This window comes from Podarcis erhardii (assembly GCF_964252035.2).
Source record: "Podarcis erhardii genome assembly, chromosome: 16".
Lineage (NCBI taxonomy): Eukaryota > Metazoa > Chordata > Lepidosauria > Squamata > Lacertidae > Podarcis > Podarcis erhardii.
The window spans coordinates 17,197,393-17,215,662 of record NC_138514.1 but is presented as its reverse complement, the minus strand read 5'-3'; the positions used below and the strand labels follow the sequence as shown (position 1 = coordinate 17,215,662).

The following is an 18,270-nucleotide window of genomic DNA, read 5'->3' as shown; positions in this document are numbered from 1 at the left end:
AGGCTGGTTAGAGTAAAGGACCTTTCCCCTCTTTTGGACCTTTCCCCTCTTCCCTTATCCGTAATGGTCACATCTTACCTTCTCACAGTAACATCCTGCTGGAGGTGTTTTATCAGCCTCCTGACCTTCTCCCCTCCGCTTGGCCTCCCTGCACAAATACAGTTGCCGGCCATCACCCCATATCTGGGGAATAGTGAACAGAATGCCACATGGTTCTGTCCTACGTTGTGGTACCAGTGCACAAAGCTTATTTTTTGAAAGTAGTTCTAATGTGCTGCTATAAAAAGCAAAGCAACTCAAGTTATTTTGACAAAAACTATTTTTTAATATGTGCAAGGTATCGGCATGAATAAATTCAGAGGGTCTGGAATAACAATGTTGGTTTCACCCATCGGCGGTCAAAATGAAGAGTATAATAGCATTTAAGATTTTATACACCATTGTAAACATGCACTGATGATTTTGGAGGTGGGGGAGATGAGATCTAGAAAGCTCTGTTTGAAAGCAGCTGTTTCCTCAAATGGCAGAACATTTGTTTTGCAGGGATAAAATATGCTGACCAGGTTCACAGGTGTTCATTAGAAGATAGTAATTCATTAAGAAATGTGCTTCAATTCCAATTTGCATGCTCGTAGAATGGAACTGAAGCAGTATAAACTCCAAAATAGAGAATGGGATGGCTGAATGGATTTTGACTGCAATCATTATCAGCAGCAGTAACTACCGTACAAATTAGTTTTGAGTTGTAAAGCAACTTTCTGTTCTCTTATCAAATGGAAAGAGTACACAAGAGAGCCTATGTGAGCTATAAGATCCCTCAAAGAGGCTAATAAATAGGGATAAAAAAGACAGCTCCTTCGGCAAAGAGTTTGCAAATGCTCCCCCCCCCCCATTTCCCCCTAAGATTTCCTGAAAACACTTCTACCTTTGAGAGAGAATTTTAAGAGCATGCTATATAGTGTGAGGGTATATGTTATCCCTATTATCCTGCACTGAAGAAAGCAAAGCAGTTAGGTTTTTGCTGCAGAGTCAATTTGTTTAGACAAGTCTTGATTTATTAGCTTGAAAGGAGCAAAGATTTTGTTCTACACGACACAGTCATGTACAAATGGCTCTTCAAGCATTGCTGCACTGAGGTAGAACAACTGACAGAGTAGGGGCCCAGTGAAAGACCTGGCTCTTGTTAAGTCTGTTGACCAAAGGGGACCTCCTCCATGCGGGAGTCAATGGCCTCCTTTCTGTATTATCTGTGCAAAGCGATTGGTGATGGACAGTGTTGTGTCTATGAAGCGGTTGACGCAGTTGGCGAGGCAAGTTTCTGTTCTGGAGTCCAGCTTGGAACCTGGCTTGTCAACACATTTTTCCCAGCAGACCTCCATGAAGTTGTGAACCTGTAGTAGGGAGAGAGAGATGAGAACGGATACAAGTATTAACAGCACTCCCCATTAGGACCAGCCTCTTTCAATTCCACTCACAACCTTCAACATGGCAAGTTTCCATTGCCCTCTGCAAAGGGTAACACGAGGCCCCATTTCCCTCCCCAGCTTGGTGTACATGTAGCAGATATCCCTGCAGTCGTGTTGAGCTTTTGATGGCACAACATAGCTACAGGGGAGACTCACACCCTCAGAAAGTGAATCTGGCCATTTGGGTGATGTGTGGCATAGGCCCTTGTCTTGACCATCTTAAAAACCCGCAAAACCCATCAATCCAAAAGTATGGGTTTAGTGGGTAAAGTAAGTGAAGCTTTAACACATATTTCTCACATAGACATCCATACAGCATGTACACATGTAGCTAGTAACACTGAGGACGACACTCATACCTCAAAGTTACAGAAATCACAACAATCAAGGATCAATGAGTCCCATCCCCCCCCAATAATAATTATAATAACACAGTGGTACCTTGGTACTTGAACGGCTTGGCTCCCAAACAAATCAGCTCCCAAATGCTGCAAACCCGGAAGTGAGTGTTCCGGTTTGGAAACATTTTTTGGAAGCTGAACATCTGAAGCAGCTTCCGCGGTTTCCGATTGAGTGCAGGAAGCTCCTGCAGCCAATCGGGAGCTGCACCTTGGTTTTCGAACCATTTCGGGAGTCTGATGGATTAAGTTTGAGAACCAAGGTACCACTATAATAATGGAAGTGCATACTCTTCAAAGCTCTGTTTATTATTTCTAGAGTATGGGTCAGTGGTACAGCTTATGTTCTATGGAAAATGTCCCGTGTTCAATCCTTGGCTATTTTCCAGTGGAAAAGAAGAGGTAAGGCCCTGGAGAGCTGCTGCCAATCTGAGTGGACAGTACAGGGCTAGATAGACAAATGGTCTAACTTGGTATAATATAGCTTCCTACATTCTTGTGGGGAACTTTTGATGTGAGAAACAGATCTCTGGCGGAGAAGCCTGGAACTGGGCATTTTAAAAAATCACTCCTCCATTTCTCACAGCTGAAGTGAAGCTGTAGGAGATCACTCCCCACCCCAAACACACATGTGGGAGGAATTGCTTTGACCTTGCCACAGTGGTGCAGCATGAGGCTGTGTGCCAACAGCCCAATCCTATGCCTATCTACTCAGAAGCTAATCCCAATGAATTTAATGATGCTTCCCAATCTCGCATGCCTCAAGAGTAGTATTTGTGAGAAGGGGTTGCAATTCTAGCAGACCCCCCCCCCATGAGAAAGTATCATGTCCAGCTTCTTGGGGTGACTGTCAGGACAGAATAGACAATCAAAGGTCTTAAATGAATTCTGGGGAGGAGGTTTAAGGTATAAGAAGAGGCAGAAGGTCTGGGTGGAGAAAGGGTATAAGGCAGTTGCGGCCATTTCAGAAAGCTCAGCCACCTGAAAAGCCTTCTAGGCAGAACAATACTGTAAAGTAAACTATAGCTCAGGTTTCTTAACAGGAGGGTGGATCCAGTTTGGATTCTCTTAATGGAAGCAGGTATAGTAAATAAATGACGTTTGGAGAAGACTTATGTCTTTCACTTGGCTGGATAGAAAGGGGTGTGTGCAGAAACCTCTGGCTTTTGTACGGCTGCAAGGCAAATGTTACCGTGCAAAGTCATGAGTCACACCTATGGTGTCACACTGGCGTGAAGATCCCGGAAGCTTTCCCAGGGGGAACATGGCCCTGGGGCTCAGGAAGGTCCCTAGTCCCTGGTTTCCCCCCGAAAAAGGAAGGGGAGAGGAGCTCAGAAAGGGCCTTACAAAGGAGCGGGGTGGGGTAAAGGGGCGTGCTCTTAGGGATCTGTCAGACCCTAGTCTGAGAGAGAAGAGGGAATTACTATTAGGTCTGAGTCGTGGACACGCATGTGGGTTCAGACGAGACAAAACAGTTCGTAACACGGTTGCTCTGGGCGGGGTGTTCCATGGAGAAGAGGCCAGGTTCAAGCCCCCGCCCCACTCAGCCAGCCACTCCTCCTATTTCAACCTAGGCGATCTCGCACGGTTGTTGTACCTCCATGCACACACACACGTATCTCGCGGCATGTACCTGGGCGGCGAGGCGGGCGCGCTGCTCCTCGACGGCCACCAGGCGCTGCAGCTCCGACACGTCGGCCTCCCTCTCCGGGTCCTCCATGGCGGAGCCTCTGCCCCGCGGCCTCCCCGAACCGAGGTGCTACGAAAAGCCCCCCTCGTAACAAGGACGAAGGCAAAGGCGAGGACCACTCTCCCCAACACCCGCGCGCTCAAGGGTCGACTGGAAGTGGCGCCTCGTCGACCGGAAGCGCAACGTGTCTCTTCCGGTTCCGGGGCAGCGAGTGCCCTTGGGCCCTATCCCTCCCTCTCTCAGAGCGGGAGGGCACGAATAGGCAGAAGGGGGACGGCGAGCGGTGCAAGATGGCGGCGGGGCTGCTGCTGCTGCGGGCGGGGCTGGGCAGACCCCACTTCGGGGGAGTCAGTAAGTGAGCGGAGGGGAACGGGGGGGGGGCGGACCTGACTTGCCTTCTGCCTCGCAGGGACTCGCCCTTGTCTCTCCTCCCTGTCTAAACTGACATTTGAGAACGTAGGAAGCTGCCTTATACGGAATCCCGACCTTTGTTCAACGTAGCTCGGTACTGTCTGCCCTGACTGGCAGCGGTGGCTTTCCAGGGTCTCAGACCAGGGAGTCCTTTCTCTGCCTTGCCAGGGGGCGCTATGGAAGGGGTGAACTTGGGACCTTCTGCCTGCAAGGCGGGTGCTTTGCCCTTCCCCATAAGGTAGAGGGACGTAGGATACTGCCTCGTCCTGAGTCAGACCTGTAGCCCAGCGCACTGTTGTCTGCACTGACTGGCAGCAAAGGCTCTCCAGGGTTTCAGGCAAAGGAGTCTTTTTTCAGTCCTACTCCGAGACGCTGTAGAGGATTTCATCTGGGAGATTTTGCATTGCAGGGCACGAGTGGTTCTGCCACTGAGCACCCCCCCCCAAAAAAAAAACAATTTTTGGACAAAATAATATATATTGGTACTGGTGGTTCCTTGCTTGTTTCTCCTCCACTGCTGTCCCAGTGGTATTTGGCCCTGTGGCCAGGAAGTTTTTCCTTTCAGGTCTTCTTTCCTGGCTGCAACTTTTGTCTGCTTCTTGCTGTGTCGCATGGAGCTGTAGCGTTATCCTTCTGAAGGTGACTCTCTTTTGAAGCAAGCGGCAAGATTTGGGGCTCCCTAGATGAGATACCTGGTTTTCTTGCTCCCTTCTTAGGAAAGGCTTCTTTATCATTGTGGTCCTTAGGTATTTGCTAATGTCAAACTAATTTGCTTTGGTAGCTGCATTTTCCTTTGCTTTCACTTCACTCTATACCTGCTAACCTTCCAGCTGTTGCTCACAAGCAACTTACTCTGCACACCTTTCTGCTTCAAGAATTTTGTTGGGGTGGTGAAAGGAGCATGTCTTAATAATTAGAATAGAGACTGAGATATTTCTCCTATGTTAGTAAAACCCGTTTTTACTAAAATGTGTTTTGTGTGAAAGACAGACACAATTTTGTGCAGATCAGAACAATGCAGCTTGTTCTTTCAGATGTGGAAGAGCAACATTTAATTACCAATTGTAAATCTACACACACACACACACACAGTTCTAATAGCACATGCAAGTCATCAACTTGGAATAAATGAGGGCCCTGAGACATAGAAAATATTAACCAGGCTAGGTATCGCCGCTGCCATCGCAAACCCTTGGTCACATACACTTTGGGATGTTGTGCAGCAGCCTCTGAGATTATGCACTGCCCTGTAACATGTGACCTAAGAGCTAGCATGTGAGTGGAGGGTAGTTTACCTTTCTTTGCAAAGAAATAAAAGCATTGAAAGGGGACATGCATTGACCTAACTGTTCTCTCTTTTGCTCACACTGCTACCTACCCATACCTCTTTGTTTGTTCAATATATGGAAATGTAGGTTTGCACAATATGATTTTGGAATGCATCCAAAATTCCAGTGAAGCATATCTGGAGGACATCTTGTCCATCTGTTATCCAGCATCCCATCTGTACTAACTTATGGGCTGTTTCACACATGCATGTTCATAACTTCAACCTGGGAGGCCTGGGACCCCCTTTTGTTGCCATGTGAGGCAGTATCTGGAGGATACTTATATATTGATACCACACTGACTTCTTGTATCACTTGTCTGTAGATTCTCATAGTGGATTTTCTTGTCATTCAGTGGCTGGAAGAGCTGTATCTCTTTTCAGTTTCCTTTGTTCCTAAGAGCTTCCCTTCCAAAGTCTTTTTTTTTTTAATATTAGCATGTCATTAGTACTTATTATTGCATGTATAAGCACTTTACTCAAGTCTGAGGATTAAAGTCCTCTTCCACCTTGGGTGAAACTTGCCTGTTCTACCCACAGTTCTCCTGAACAAGATTGTCTTCACCAGACCAGCTGTTTGTGTTGCAACTGACGAGCGCCATCCTCTGACATGTAAAATCCACACATCCCCCAGGAGTTTAGGTAGGTCTTTCTTGGATTCCTTTATCGTGCTTTTGTTTCATCTGGCCATGCAAAATAGTTCGTGTGTTTTCTCTCTCTGTAGTTATGACAGTCATCCTCAACTTGGCAAGCTAAAGCTGGAGACATGTTAGGAAGAATTTGCTTTCTGTAGTAAATGAAATCATTTTAATGACAAATTATTGTCATTGACAGTGCTTTCAGTAACAAATTACTGTTTTTGAATTTATTTCACTCTTCCCGGAAGGCTTGGGGAAGATCCTAGGATTATAAAAATAAGTTTTAGATTAATAATTATGAAAAACCCCATTCCTTTAAGTTACGGAGCTAAAACTTCTAGACTTGATGATTGCAGAGGAGTACCTGGGAGTGTCTGAAAAGCCAGAAAGTTGGGAAGAGAGGTCAACTTGGTGGAATTTCAGTTCTCAGCATTCCTTTGTCTCCTGCCTGAACCATGCTGGTTCCATCCTACACACTTCAAGCATGCACCCAAACAATGCCTGTTGTTTTTCTGTCTCCTACTTTCCCAATTTATTTATTTTTTCACAAATGTATATGTTGCAAAGCTGTGTGTTTACATCCCGGTACAGAAGATGTGCACTCATTTTATGCAGTTTGCTTTATTTGCATCCTTTTATTCTGAACTTGAATGATGTGGTGAACAATCTTGGGACATTGAATTGCATCCTTGAATGTAGTGGAGTCTCAGGCTGCTCATATAATGGACAGTCGTGATCATCTGCAAAACAGGAATCGGTTCTCTTGGGTTGAGAAAGAAACACTATTTTGCTCTCCTGCTTGCCATGCAACCTCCTTCTGTTCCATAACGGTCCATAGACAATTATGTACTTTGTTGCCTCTGGCCTGTTTTAAATAGGACAACTAATTGGATGTTTGGTTTCCTAGTCTGTTGGAATTCATGGGAACTACACAACAGCCTTGCAGTAGATGAGCCTACAATTAAGAATGCATTTGGGTGCAGTTTTTTTAGAGGTTGGCTGAGGCCCCATGTGGTGTAGAGTGCGTGGTAACTAGACCTAAGCTGTTTCACTCAAAGGTGTTCTCTTCTAGAGGTTTTTTAGCACTGACTAGTGCTCCTGTCCCAAATGCATTGCATAAAAGTAAGCCATTTCGGAGTCTGTGTTGTTGTGTAACTACTTTCATGTAATATATCTTGAACTAGGTTCCTTAAAAGTAATCCAGCAAGGATGGATGAAAGCAGAACAGTTGTCCACTTACAACTCTCCTTGCAAACATAGCACCTTAGTGCAACCTGCAGATGTTTGTTAATACTCTCAGAGTCAAAACTTGTGCTTTAAAGATGTAGGTGGTGATGGAAAAATACACTCGTGCCGTATCTTCGACCATCTGCCTTTGTAATTAAACACTCTTGCTTTTGACATGTGCCAATTCAACTTTTCACAGTGGATGATCCTCTCCACAGTTAGTCTTGAATGAAGCTGGTGTTTTCCCTGGTGTGTAGCAGTTCTTTTCTAGTCCATATATAGTAGTTGTGGCACTAGTTGTGTTGTCTGTTGCATCTGCTAAGTTCCTGCAGTTTGTATGCAGAATTTTAAATAGAATCTGGTGTTCTTGCTCACAACTTGGATTTTTGGAAATTTCGTCTCTTACCGTACCAGGTTTTTAAAAAGCAAGTTTCTAGTCCTCGTGGCTGTGGAGATATGCTTGGGTGCACCCAGGCTGTGTGTGCAAAAGCTTCAATATTCAGGGGCAGGCTTATGTACTCCCTTCTCCCAAAGCTATCTGCCCCTCCTTTCTCAGCTCCAGTCATATTCTTCTTCCAAGACACACTCAACCATCCCTCTGTCACCTGTAGATTTACTTCTGCCACCAACTTGCTACATCTCCACACAAAAGAAGGTATGCAAATATCCACTGTTCAGTTCAGAATAATGCATGCAAATGATTGATAAGCAAATCTGCATAAATGATGTTTGGGCTCCTGATTTGGTTGTGGGAGGCTGGGAGAAGGGTTTTTTGTGCCATCAAATTGTTGCTTATATTCTTCTACCTTGTGAGCCACTTGGGGCACAATTGTGTGTAAAAGTGCCATACAAATAATAGGATGAATATATTTAAATATACTATTTCTACACATCTTGAAGGGCCAGAAGAGAAGACAAAAAAGTCTTTACCCTTCCATCCAAATCAGTGTAACATTGGTAGCAAACTGCCTCCATGTGTGATTGATGCTGGGAATCAATGGAAAAAAAAATCCATATTTTTTGTAAGAGTCCTGTTGGAGGCAAGGTTATTTGTGCTTTTTTTCTGGGGTTATGTGGCCTGGTTACCTCCTTTTCCTTGCCACCTGTTTGACCTCAGATCTGGGACAACAGTTCTGCTAACATTAATCAGTTACCATTTCCTCTTTGGAGGCTCAACCGATATGATCGTTGGCATGAAGAAGTCAACTGTTGTCAAATTTCAGGGGGAGACCTATAAACCCAACTAGTTTGCATTGATTTGTTGACAAATGTTGAATCATTAAAGGTACCCTTTATTCATTCCCAGCTCTCGAGCAGCCGTTCCTGGAGATTATTAAAAGTGCTTCTTTTCTCCCTGTAGCTGGTTCCAAGGCTGCCTCTCTGCACTGGACAGGTGAGCGAGCAGTCAGTGTCCTCCTGCTTGGGCTCCTGCCTGCAGCTTACCTGTATCCTGGACCAGCCATGGACTACTCGCTGGCTGCCACTCTCACACTCCACGGTCACTGGTGAGTAAGGAGGGAAGCAACCCAACCGGGATTAATTCCTGCTGCCTCTCCTGCTCAGTTCAGAACCCTGGATTGCAGTGGGGTCCAGAGGCTGGTTTCTCTGTGCTGTTTTGACTCTGTAGCCCTGGAACTTGCTTCATCCCATCATTCCTTCTGAGATCTGGACATCTTTCAGGCATGGTAGCAAGTTCATGAGAGGCTCAGGTGGCCTCATTGGCGCGGAGTGCCACTTTCAACCAGCTTTCAACCCAGCCGCACCCCTATCTGGTCAGGGATGACCTAACTTCTGTCGATTATGTTCTAGGTTACCTCTAGGTTAGATTACTGCAAGACGTTCTACACAAGGCTGCCTCTGAAGGCAGTTCAGAAACTCTGCTGGTGCAGAATTCAGCAACCAGGCAGCTCACTGGGCAAGATGGTTTGAGCGTATAACACCAAACCTGGCCTGACTGCGCTGGCTGCCAGTTCGTTTCCCAGCCCAATTCACAGTTCTGGTTTTGACCTATAAAGCCTTAAACGGCTCAGGACTGCAATACCTGAAGGACTGCCTCTCCTCATATGAACTGATCAGGACTCTGAGATTATCCTCTGAGGCCCTTTTTCATGTGCCTCCTTCATGAGAGGTTCTGAGGGTGGCAACATGAGAATGGGCCTTTTCTGTAGTGGCTCCCCATTTGTGGAATGCTCTCACCCGGGAGCCTTTGTCACATCTCTTTTGACTCCAGGCAAAGGTGTTTCTCGATAGGCCTTTGGCTGATAATATTCTATGGTCCTTTTAAATATGTTTGTAGGAGAGGGATTACAGTATTGCCTTGTTTTTGTTTTGTTGTGTATTTTTATCTTGTGAACTGCCCTGTGATCTTCAGATGAAGGGTGGTATACATATTTAATAAATAAACAATAAATAAATAAATAGAGTGTGAAAGGGTTGGGGGAGATTCTTGGCTTGCCACATTGCTCCTCTAAAGATGAGTCTGTAAACAAAAGCAGGGGTTGCTGTAGCCGAGGGAGTTGCCACTTCCATAGAGATGCACAGGGACCTCTGTGATTTATTTCTGGCTTAGAGAGTCTGCCGCTCTGCAGATCTTGTTGGGCTCCCATCAGTCCCAGTCAGCATGGCCATTGGTCAGGGATAATGGGAGTTGTAGTCCCAAGAGCATCTGGAGGGCACCAAGTCCCCCAGCCTTGCAACGTTGGAACCTACTTTTCAGTAAAACTGTTACAAATTTGTTGCATTGGGATTGATCCTGCCTCTGAATGCCACATGCTGGACAAGCAAGCAAGTGTTCAAGCCCCACGTTGGAGCATTTGCAGGAGGGTTGGACTAGATGACCCTCAGGGTCCCAGTTCTATGATCTTTCCCCATGTTCTGCTTGTAGGCTTCCCAGGAGCACCTGGCTGACCACTGCTGGAGGCAGAAGCTTTTAGTCAATTCTTACGGCTCCTCACTTTTGCCCTCTGCCTTTTCCAAATGCTGTCCTAGAAATTTACTCTCCCATCCTGGGCTTTTACAAGCCTTTAGAAGCATTTTACAATTACAGTTTACAAGCATTCCCAGGAATATCCCATATTTATCCATGTCTTAACGCTAGAGGGCAGTGTGGAGCTTCAGAGATCCAGTTTGGTCCTGAAAATATGTAACTTGCCAGTGAAACAGTGTAAGATTAACAGTTTGTAGAAATGGCCATCCCCAGCCAGCAGTACAGCAGAAGCAGCTATTCTATCCCAAAGGTCCCCCCGCCCACAACCCCAAAAAATTATTTGCCATCAGAGGGAGAGAAGAGCAGAGACTACATACACTTTCCTGGGGAGGGCATTTCACAGGTGGGGAGCCAGCAGTGGAAAAGCCTTGCTTTAGTAGTAAACCACCTTAATTTCAGAAGGCCAAAGAACCTGGAAGTGGTCCTTTGATTTCTGCATCCAGGCAGATTCCTATTGAGACAGGAGGTCCTTCAGGTACCACATTATGTCTTTGTAGGTCAATACTGCACCCAGAATCCAACTAGTTAATCGGCAAACTGACTGTGGTTTTTTTTTAATGTTTATTAGAAATTTGCAACAACAAAAACAGCTCTTAAGAGTTTACAAGATTATAAACCCTATAAATTGATTAAACTGATTATAGAACATTTATGCAATATAAAGAGGAGAAACAGGAAAGGGAGGGACCCATAAAAGACTAAACCAAAGCCATTCATACAGTAGCTCAGCAAATTTAAGGAATGTTCATTACAGAGCAAAAATTTTACTCAGAGAAGAAAACATACCATAGACACTTGTTTTGGAAGTAGGATACATCAGAGGAAGACCTTGAGAGTGAGGGTAGCTGTTCCTCTCCTGGAAGATAAGGCACCTGAATTCTGGAACGGGTTGCTGTTACTGTGGAGGAGGAGCTTTTTTGTTTTCTTGTTAAAAAGTCTGTTGGTGTTTTTCTCAAGCTCAGCACTCTCTGCACTTTGACTGCGCTCCCCTTTGTTTTCAGATTGTACATGCGTAGATGAGTCGAAAAAGCCCGGTACACAGTTTTTCATGGCTCTCTAGTGGCTGTGGTGGCTCATTTACCAGAAGTAATGTACGGTGGTATCTCGGGTTAAGTACTTAATTCGTTCTGGAGGTCTGTTCTTAACCTGAAACTGTTCTTAACCTGAAGCACCACTTTAGCTAATGGGGCCTCCTGCTGCCGCCGTAGCAGCACGATTTCTGTTCTCATCCTGAAGCAAAGTTCTTAACCCGAGGTACTATTTCTGGGTTAGCAGAGTCTGTAACCTGAAGCGTATGTAACCCGAGGTACCACTGTATTATCATTAACTCTGGAAGTGTAAACTCGATTTTGACCAAACTAAGCCTCCCAGAGCAAAATATACACTAGGAGGCTTTGTATTGTGTCCTAGGCATCTTATTTTTTTTAAACTCATCTGCGCATGTAGTATCTGAAAACAAAGGGATGCGTTGGTTGCCAGATGTGAAATATATTGGCATTATTTTCAGCTCTTCTACTCCACTACCTAGTCCAGCATTCTGTTTCCATAGCGGCTAACCAGATGCCGCTGAAAAGCCTATAAGCGCAACAGCACACTCATAACCCCCAACAGCTGGCATTCATAGACATATTTATTATACCGGAGGCTGTATTCTGCGTGGGTTTGTCTAATCCCCTTCTAAAGGCATCCGAGATCAGTGATACCAACCTTAACCTTCTGTTGAATTGGTAATTCCTGAAATAATAGTGCAATCTTGGAATGCCTGGCTTATGAATTCTTGGCAGCTGATTAAAGGTGCCAGGGCTGTGTTCTGCTGTGCTTTTCGCTGACAGTGCTGTTTGTTGTGCCCATAGGCAACATGTCTGCAAGAGCTGCTGTAATACTCCTTGGCTCTCCTCCATAGGCTTGTTGCGTAGTGGTTGGTTTAATGCGATGTTCATAAAATACCTTTCTGCTTCGGTAATACAATCAGTCATTCAGCACAACCTATGCTCCTTCTGACTTGCTTAATGCTATCTGGATAATTCGTGAAAGCAGTTGTGGTCCTCAGTTCCATCAAGGTTAAATTTTGAGCTTTTCTCTTTCCCACTGATACATCTCACACCTGATCTCAGCAATGATAGCTGTCCAATTAAGAAGTCAAATAATGTTTTTTTTGCGGAAATGGAAAGGAGTTGATCTTTGATTAAGGCAGCCAGCACCCCTCTAAGGGGTGTGTCAAGTGACCAAAAGGGATGTTGCTTTGGGGATCAGCCAATTCCTATGGAAAACATTTTCCTAGAAAACATTTGAAACTATGTTGGGTTGAATTGTCTTCATTTTTAGCTTTTTCTTCTTCTTCCTTGTAGGGGCCTTGGGCAAATAGTAACTGACTACGTCCATGGAGAGACATCTATTAAACTGGCCAACACTGGCCTCTACATGCTCTCAGCGCTCACCTTTGCTGGCCTCTGCTACTTCAATTACCACGATGTGGGCATCTGCAGGGCCGTGGCCATGCTGTGGAGCCTCTGAGGCACAATACGTCACCTACCGGCAACATTCAACGATTGTTCACCGCTGCCTCTGCTTCATTGTATTATTGGCGAGTCATTGAATGAGGGAGAAATAGTGACAGGGGGTCCCACGCTGCATATAGCAGAATGACTTGGGGAAAGAGGGATCCAGATAGCCATTCATCAAATTGTGGGGATCTCTCGCTGAGAAAAGAGCTAGGCTTGAGACAGGCTAGAGAGCTCACAAAGTTTTGGTGTTAATGTAAAGGGCAAACTAGTAGTGATTGTAGTGGCAGCCTTTTTTTGTATGGCTGACCCTTTCCCCTGTCAAATGGCAGCTTGGCTTCAACAGGTGCAGCAGAACTGGTCTTGAATTCCAGTCACTTGGGGTTTTTTTGGTCCTGATATTGCAATTAGTGGATTGTGTACACGGCATCTTGCATGGTGCTCAGGCTGGGCCCTAAGCAGTTGCTGTGCAAAAGGGAATTTTTCTTTTTTCTTTTGTTTAATTGATGTACAATAAAGAATTTACAGAACCCTCAACTGTTTGATTCTGAAGTCTCTTTCTTTGAAAATCCTTTCAGTTGTCTATAATGTTGCTTTTTTAAAAAAAACCCACAATCCCTTTAAAGTTAACAGCACACTGTGTCCTCTCCTACTACTACCAAGGCAGTTAACACTTTAAATAAAACAGTTAAAATTTTATTTGGAAGATAAATCAATGAATGCTTTAGTTGATTGATTGGGGTTGCGTGCTAAGAACGCCTTTTGTTTTTTTGTTCTTTTGAGTTGATAGAATGAGAATTTAAGAAGAAGATACCAAAGGTGGTAGCTTATGTTGTAAATTGCCTCTCATTCCCTTTTATCCCCAAAATCCACCTATATTGAGGTTTGGAATTGGGCATTCATTGCAATCAACAGTTAAGATTAAAACAATAATAAAAATATAGTAGAATTTTAGATAACTTGTTCTCAAACTGTTAAGGTCAAAAGCAACACTTTTTACTGAGCCCAACAATGAATAGGAATCCAGTCCAATGGGCACAGTGCTGTTTGCAGTGATATATTAAGAAACATGTTTTAAACTGTCATATACAAGTCAGACAATTGCGCCACCAAGCACAGTATTGGCTGCTTTTGACCAGCTGCAACTTCTGCAGCTCTGAAGCAGAGAGGGATGTCTTCCTGCCCCTTATTGCCCAAGAAATGCTAAGGAGATAACCCTGTAACTTTTGCTGAACGTGTGCTGCAGATCTGAGCTATGGCCTCTCACTTGGGAAAATTGCCCAAATAAAGGTAAAGGACCCCTGGACAGTTAAGTCCAGTCAAACTTGACGGGTTGCGGCACTCATCTCACTTTCAGGCCGAGGGAGCCTGCTTTTGTCCACAGGCAGCTTTCCAGGTCATGGCCAGCATGACTAAACCTGATGCAACGGGACACTTTGACAAGTGCCAGAGCGCACAGAAACGCCGCTGCAGCGGTACCTATTTATCTACTTGCGCTGGTGTGCTTTCAAACTGCTAGGTTGGCAGGAGCTGGGACAGAGCAACGGGAGCTCACTCTGTTGCAGGGATTCGAACTGCCAACCTTTTGATCGGCAAGCCCAAGAGCAGGCATATGCAAACTCGGCCCTCCAGATGTTTTGGGATTACAACTCCCATCATCCCTAGCTAACAGGACCAGTGATCAGGGATGATGGGAGTTGTAGTCCCAAAACATCTGGAGGGCTGAGTTTGCCTACGCCTGCCCAAGAGGCTTAGTGGTTTTGACCACAGCGCCACTCACATCCCTAATTGCCCAAATATTCCTTAATTAGCTGACTAATCTCTTCTTTAGCAACATTTGAAGTATATAGAAAACAAGACCTTGGCTCAAGTTCTCTGCTTGCTTCATGTTTCCAGACACCTTCAAATGTTACAGAAAAAGCACTGTCAACACTGGAGACTGGGAGATGAGATCCCATCATTTGCTGCGTCACTTGTTGCAGTCTTTAGTTTAAACCTAATTATTCAGTTCTTGGAGAAGCATGGCGTTTTTGTCTCAAGACCAATGACGAGTGCAAAAGGCCTTGGTGGGAGGACAACTCACAGAACTGCCTCCCGTCAATGATTCACTTGAGTCCAAAGGCTCTGATGCTCATAGCTGAGGGCTGTCTGAAGCAGGGATTTTCCCAGAACAGTGAATGACCTTAAACTCCCATGTTTGAACCAAGGAGTTTGAGACTGAGGTTCCTGCTTGTTCCTGCCTTCCCCGTTTCTGCCCCCACAATTCATTTCCATGGTCACAAGGTCTAGAAACTTGCTTTAAAAACAAACCTCAGATTTACAGGTGTCTGTACCAGAAAACACGACAAAACTGCAGAAACCAACAGCTCTTTATCTATTTGCATTTCTTTTTACTTCATTGCTTTTGCTTAATTGATTTCCTCACTGGCAGTGGTTGGACTTAACTCTTGGTTTGTAGCTGAAATAGCCTTATTCCTCATTGCAAATCTCTCTCTTGTGTTAGGGCTTGTCGAAGTTGGCTGTATTGTTTAATGCCCTTCCACTTTGATTTAAAGCCCTATCGATGGGCTTTATGGCAGAATTTCAGTGTCCATGTGGGTCTGAGGAGATGGAAATTCTCTTTCACATATTTTTTCGTGCAAATTCCGCAGTGACTTATGTGAAGCACTTATTTGTCCATTGCTTATATTAATTTTATATTGTTGTTTTTGTTCACCTGCCCTTCACTCTAATGTCCTGGGGGGTTACAACATTAAAACACAATACAGTGGTACCTCTGGTTAAGAACTTAATTCGTTCTGGAGGTCCGTTCTTAACCTGAAACTGTTCTTAACCTGAGGTACCACTTTAGCTAATGGGGCCTCCCGCTACCGCCACGCGATTTCTGTTCTCGTCCTGAAGCAAAGTTCTTAACCCAGGTACTATTCTGGGTTAGCAGAGTCTGTAACATGAAGTAAAAACAAAATAAAAAAATTCCTTCCAGTAGCACCTTAAAGACCAACTGAGTTAGTTCTAGGTATGAGCTTTCGTGTGCATGCACACTTCTTCAGATACACTGAAACAGAAGTCACCGGACCTTTCTATATAGTGAGAAGGTGGGGAGGGGTATTACTCAGAAGGGTGGTGGGAATGGGTGATTGGCAGATAGCTGCGATGAGCCTGTTGACGACTCTTAACGACTGCAATAGGTCTAACAGGAAAAAGCAAGGGGTGAGAAGGTGAAAAATGGCTTTGTCATGTATAATGAGATAAGAATCCAATGTCTTTGTTCAAACCAGGTCTCTCCATAGTTTTAAGTTTGGTGATAAGTTGCAATTCAGCAGCTTCTCTTTCCAGTCTATTTCTGAAATTCCTTTGTAATAGAATAGCTACTTTGAGATCTTGTATAGAATGTCCTGGGAGATTGAAGTGTTCTCCTACTGGTTTTTCTGTCTTGTGGTTCCTGATGTCGGATTTATGTCCGTTTATTCTTTGGCGTAAGGTCTGGCCTGTTTGTCCAATATAGAGAGCTGAAGGACACTGTTGGCATTTTATGGCATACACAATGTTAGACGATGAGCAATTAAATAGTCCCGAGATGGTATGTGTGATGTTGTTGGGGCCAGTAATGGTGTTGTCCGGGTGTATGTGGCAGCAAAGTTGGCATCTGGGTTTATTGCAGGCTCTGGTGCCAGTGTCCGTGTTAAGTCTGGTTATAGTATTATTGTGGGTTAGGAGTTGTTTAAGATTGGGGGGCTGTCTGGAGGCAATGAAAGGTCTTCCTCCCAGAGCTTGAGAAAGAGAACTGTCATTGTCCAGGAGAGGTTGTAGATCTCTGATGATGCGTTGTACTGTTTTAACTTGGGAGCTGTATGTGATGACTAGAGGTGTTCTGTTATTTTCTTTTTTGGGTCTGTCTTGCAGCAAGTTCTCTCTGGGTATCAGTCTGGCTCTGTTGATTTGTTGTCTAACTTCATCTGCTGGGTATTTTAGTTCTAAAAAGGTTTGCTGTAGATCTCTTAGGTGAGAGTCTCTGTCTGTAGAATTGGAGCAGATGCGGCTGTAACGTAGTAGCCAGGCACTACAGGCTACTACGTTACAGCCGCATCTGCTCCAATTCTACAGACAGAGACTCTCACCTAAGAGATCTACAGCAAACCTTTTTAGAACTAAAATACCCAGCAGATGAAGTTAGACAACAAATCAACAGAGCCAGACTGATACCCAGAGAGAACTTGCTGCAAGACAGACCCAAAAAAGAAAATAACAGAACACCTCTAGTCATCACATACAGCTCCCAAGTTAAAACAGTACAACGCATCATCAGAGATCTACAACCTCTCCTGGACAATGACAGTTCTCTTTCTCAAGCTCTGGGAGGAAGACCTTTCATTGCCTCCAGACAGCCCCCCAATCTTAAACAACTCCTAACCCACAATAATACTATAACCAGACTTAACACGGACACTGGCACCAGAGCCTGCAATAAACCCAGATGCCAACTTTGCTGCCACATACACCCGGACAACACCATTACTGGCCCCAACAACATCACACATACCATCTCGGGACTATTTAATTGCTCATCGTCTAACATTGTGTATGCCATAAAATGCCAACAGTGTCCTTCAGCTCTCTATATTGGACAAACAGGCCAGACCTTACGCCAAAGAATAAACGGACATAAATCCGACATCAGGAACCACAAGACAGAAAAACCAGTAGGAGAACACTTCAATCTCCCAGGACATTCTATACAAGATCTCAAAGTAGCTATTCTATTACAAAGGAATTTCAGAAATAGACTGGAAAGAGAAGCTGCTGAATTGCAACTTATCACCAAACTTAAAACTATGGAGAGACCTGGTTTGAACAAAGACATTGGATTCTTATCTCATTATACATGACAAAGCCATTTTTCACCTTCTCACCCCTTGCTTTTTCCTGTTAGACCTATTGCAGTCGTTAAGAGTCATCAACAGGCTCATCGCAGCTATCTGCCAATCACCCATTCCCACCACCCTTCTGAGTAATACCCCTCCCCACCTTCTCACTATATAGAAAGGTCCGGTGACTTCTGTTTCAGTGTATCTGAAGAAGTGTGCATGCACACGAAAGCTCATACCTAGAACTAACTCAGTTGGTCTTTAAGGTGCTACTGGAAGGAATTTTTTTATTTTGTTTTGACCATGGCAGACCAACACGGCTACCTATCTGTAACTGTAACATGAAGTGTATGTGACCCGAGGTACCACTGTATAAAAAACCGTTTAAAACAACCTACAATCACAGAACTATTAGCAGATACTACACCTTTCGTGACAGAGAAGGCAGCTAAATATTTTGCTACCACTCTTAAAGTGTATAACAAACTGAGAGCAAATTATCTGCATGTTACTTAAATTGTTACAATACTTAACTTTGTAGTCTTCATGCAAATTGTCTGTGCAAACACACACACTAAAAGTGAAATGGTTTCATAATAAGTTCCTGTATTGCCTTTGGAGAAGGGCTGTGTCATCATTAATTTTGGCTCTTTCCTTGAGTGGTGTTGCTTCTAGCCTCTTCATTTGGTGCATTAAATGGAATTTTTAGAGCCGCCTTCATCAAGCTGGTTATGCTCCAGATGTTTTGGACTACAACACCC

The 18,270-nt window shown here is 44.4% G+C and overlaps 2 protein-coding genes across 2 annotated transcripts in view; one reads left to right on the top strand and one right to left on the bottom strand.

The window, feature by feature from the left end:
- Positions 1-574: 574 nt before the first annotated feature.
- Positions 575-3,711, bottom strand: TIMM8B (translocase of inner mitochondrial membrane 8 homolog B). Its single transcript, XM_081844486.1, has 2 exons — positions 3,498-3,711; positions 575-1,391 (listed from the first exon to the last, which is right to left on the bottom strand). Exons 1-2 carry the CDS (start codon positions 3,582-3,584, stop codon positions 1,224-1,226), a joined length of 255 nt encoding a protein of 84 aa, XP_081700612.1. The 5' UTR covers positions 3,585-3,711; the 3' UTR covers positions 575-1,223.
- Positions 3,712-3,737: 26 nt separating this feature from the next.
- BCO2 (beta-carotene oxygenase 2) overlaps positions 3,738-18,270 on the top strand; it is a 71,558-nt gene continuing 57,025 nt past the window's right edge. Inside the window, exons 1-2 of the mRNA XM_081844404.1 lie at positions 3,738-3,905; positions 5,833-5,934. Of these exons, the coding sequence (XP_081700530.1) occupies positions 3,845-3,905; positions 5,833-5,934 (163 nt within the window). The 5' untranslated portion in view covers positions 3,738-3,844. The remainder of the gene's footprint in view (positions 3,906-5,832; positions 5,935-18,270) is intronic.

Excerpts from the sequence above, each read along its gene's own strand:
- TIMM8B (XM_081844486.1), bottom strand. The coding sequence starts at position 3,584 with ATGGAGGACCCGGAGAGGGAGGCCGACGTGTCGGAGCTGCAGCGCCTG. Across the intron at positions 1,392-3,497 it reads GCGCCCGCCTCGCCGCCCAG|GTTCACAACTTCATGGAGGT; the intron begins GTACATGCCGCG and ends TCCCTACTACAG.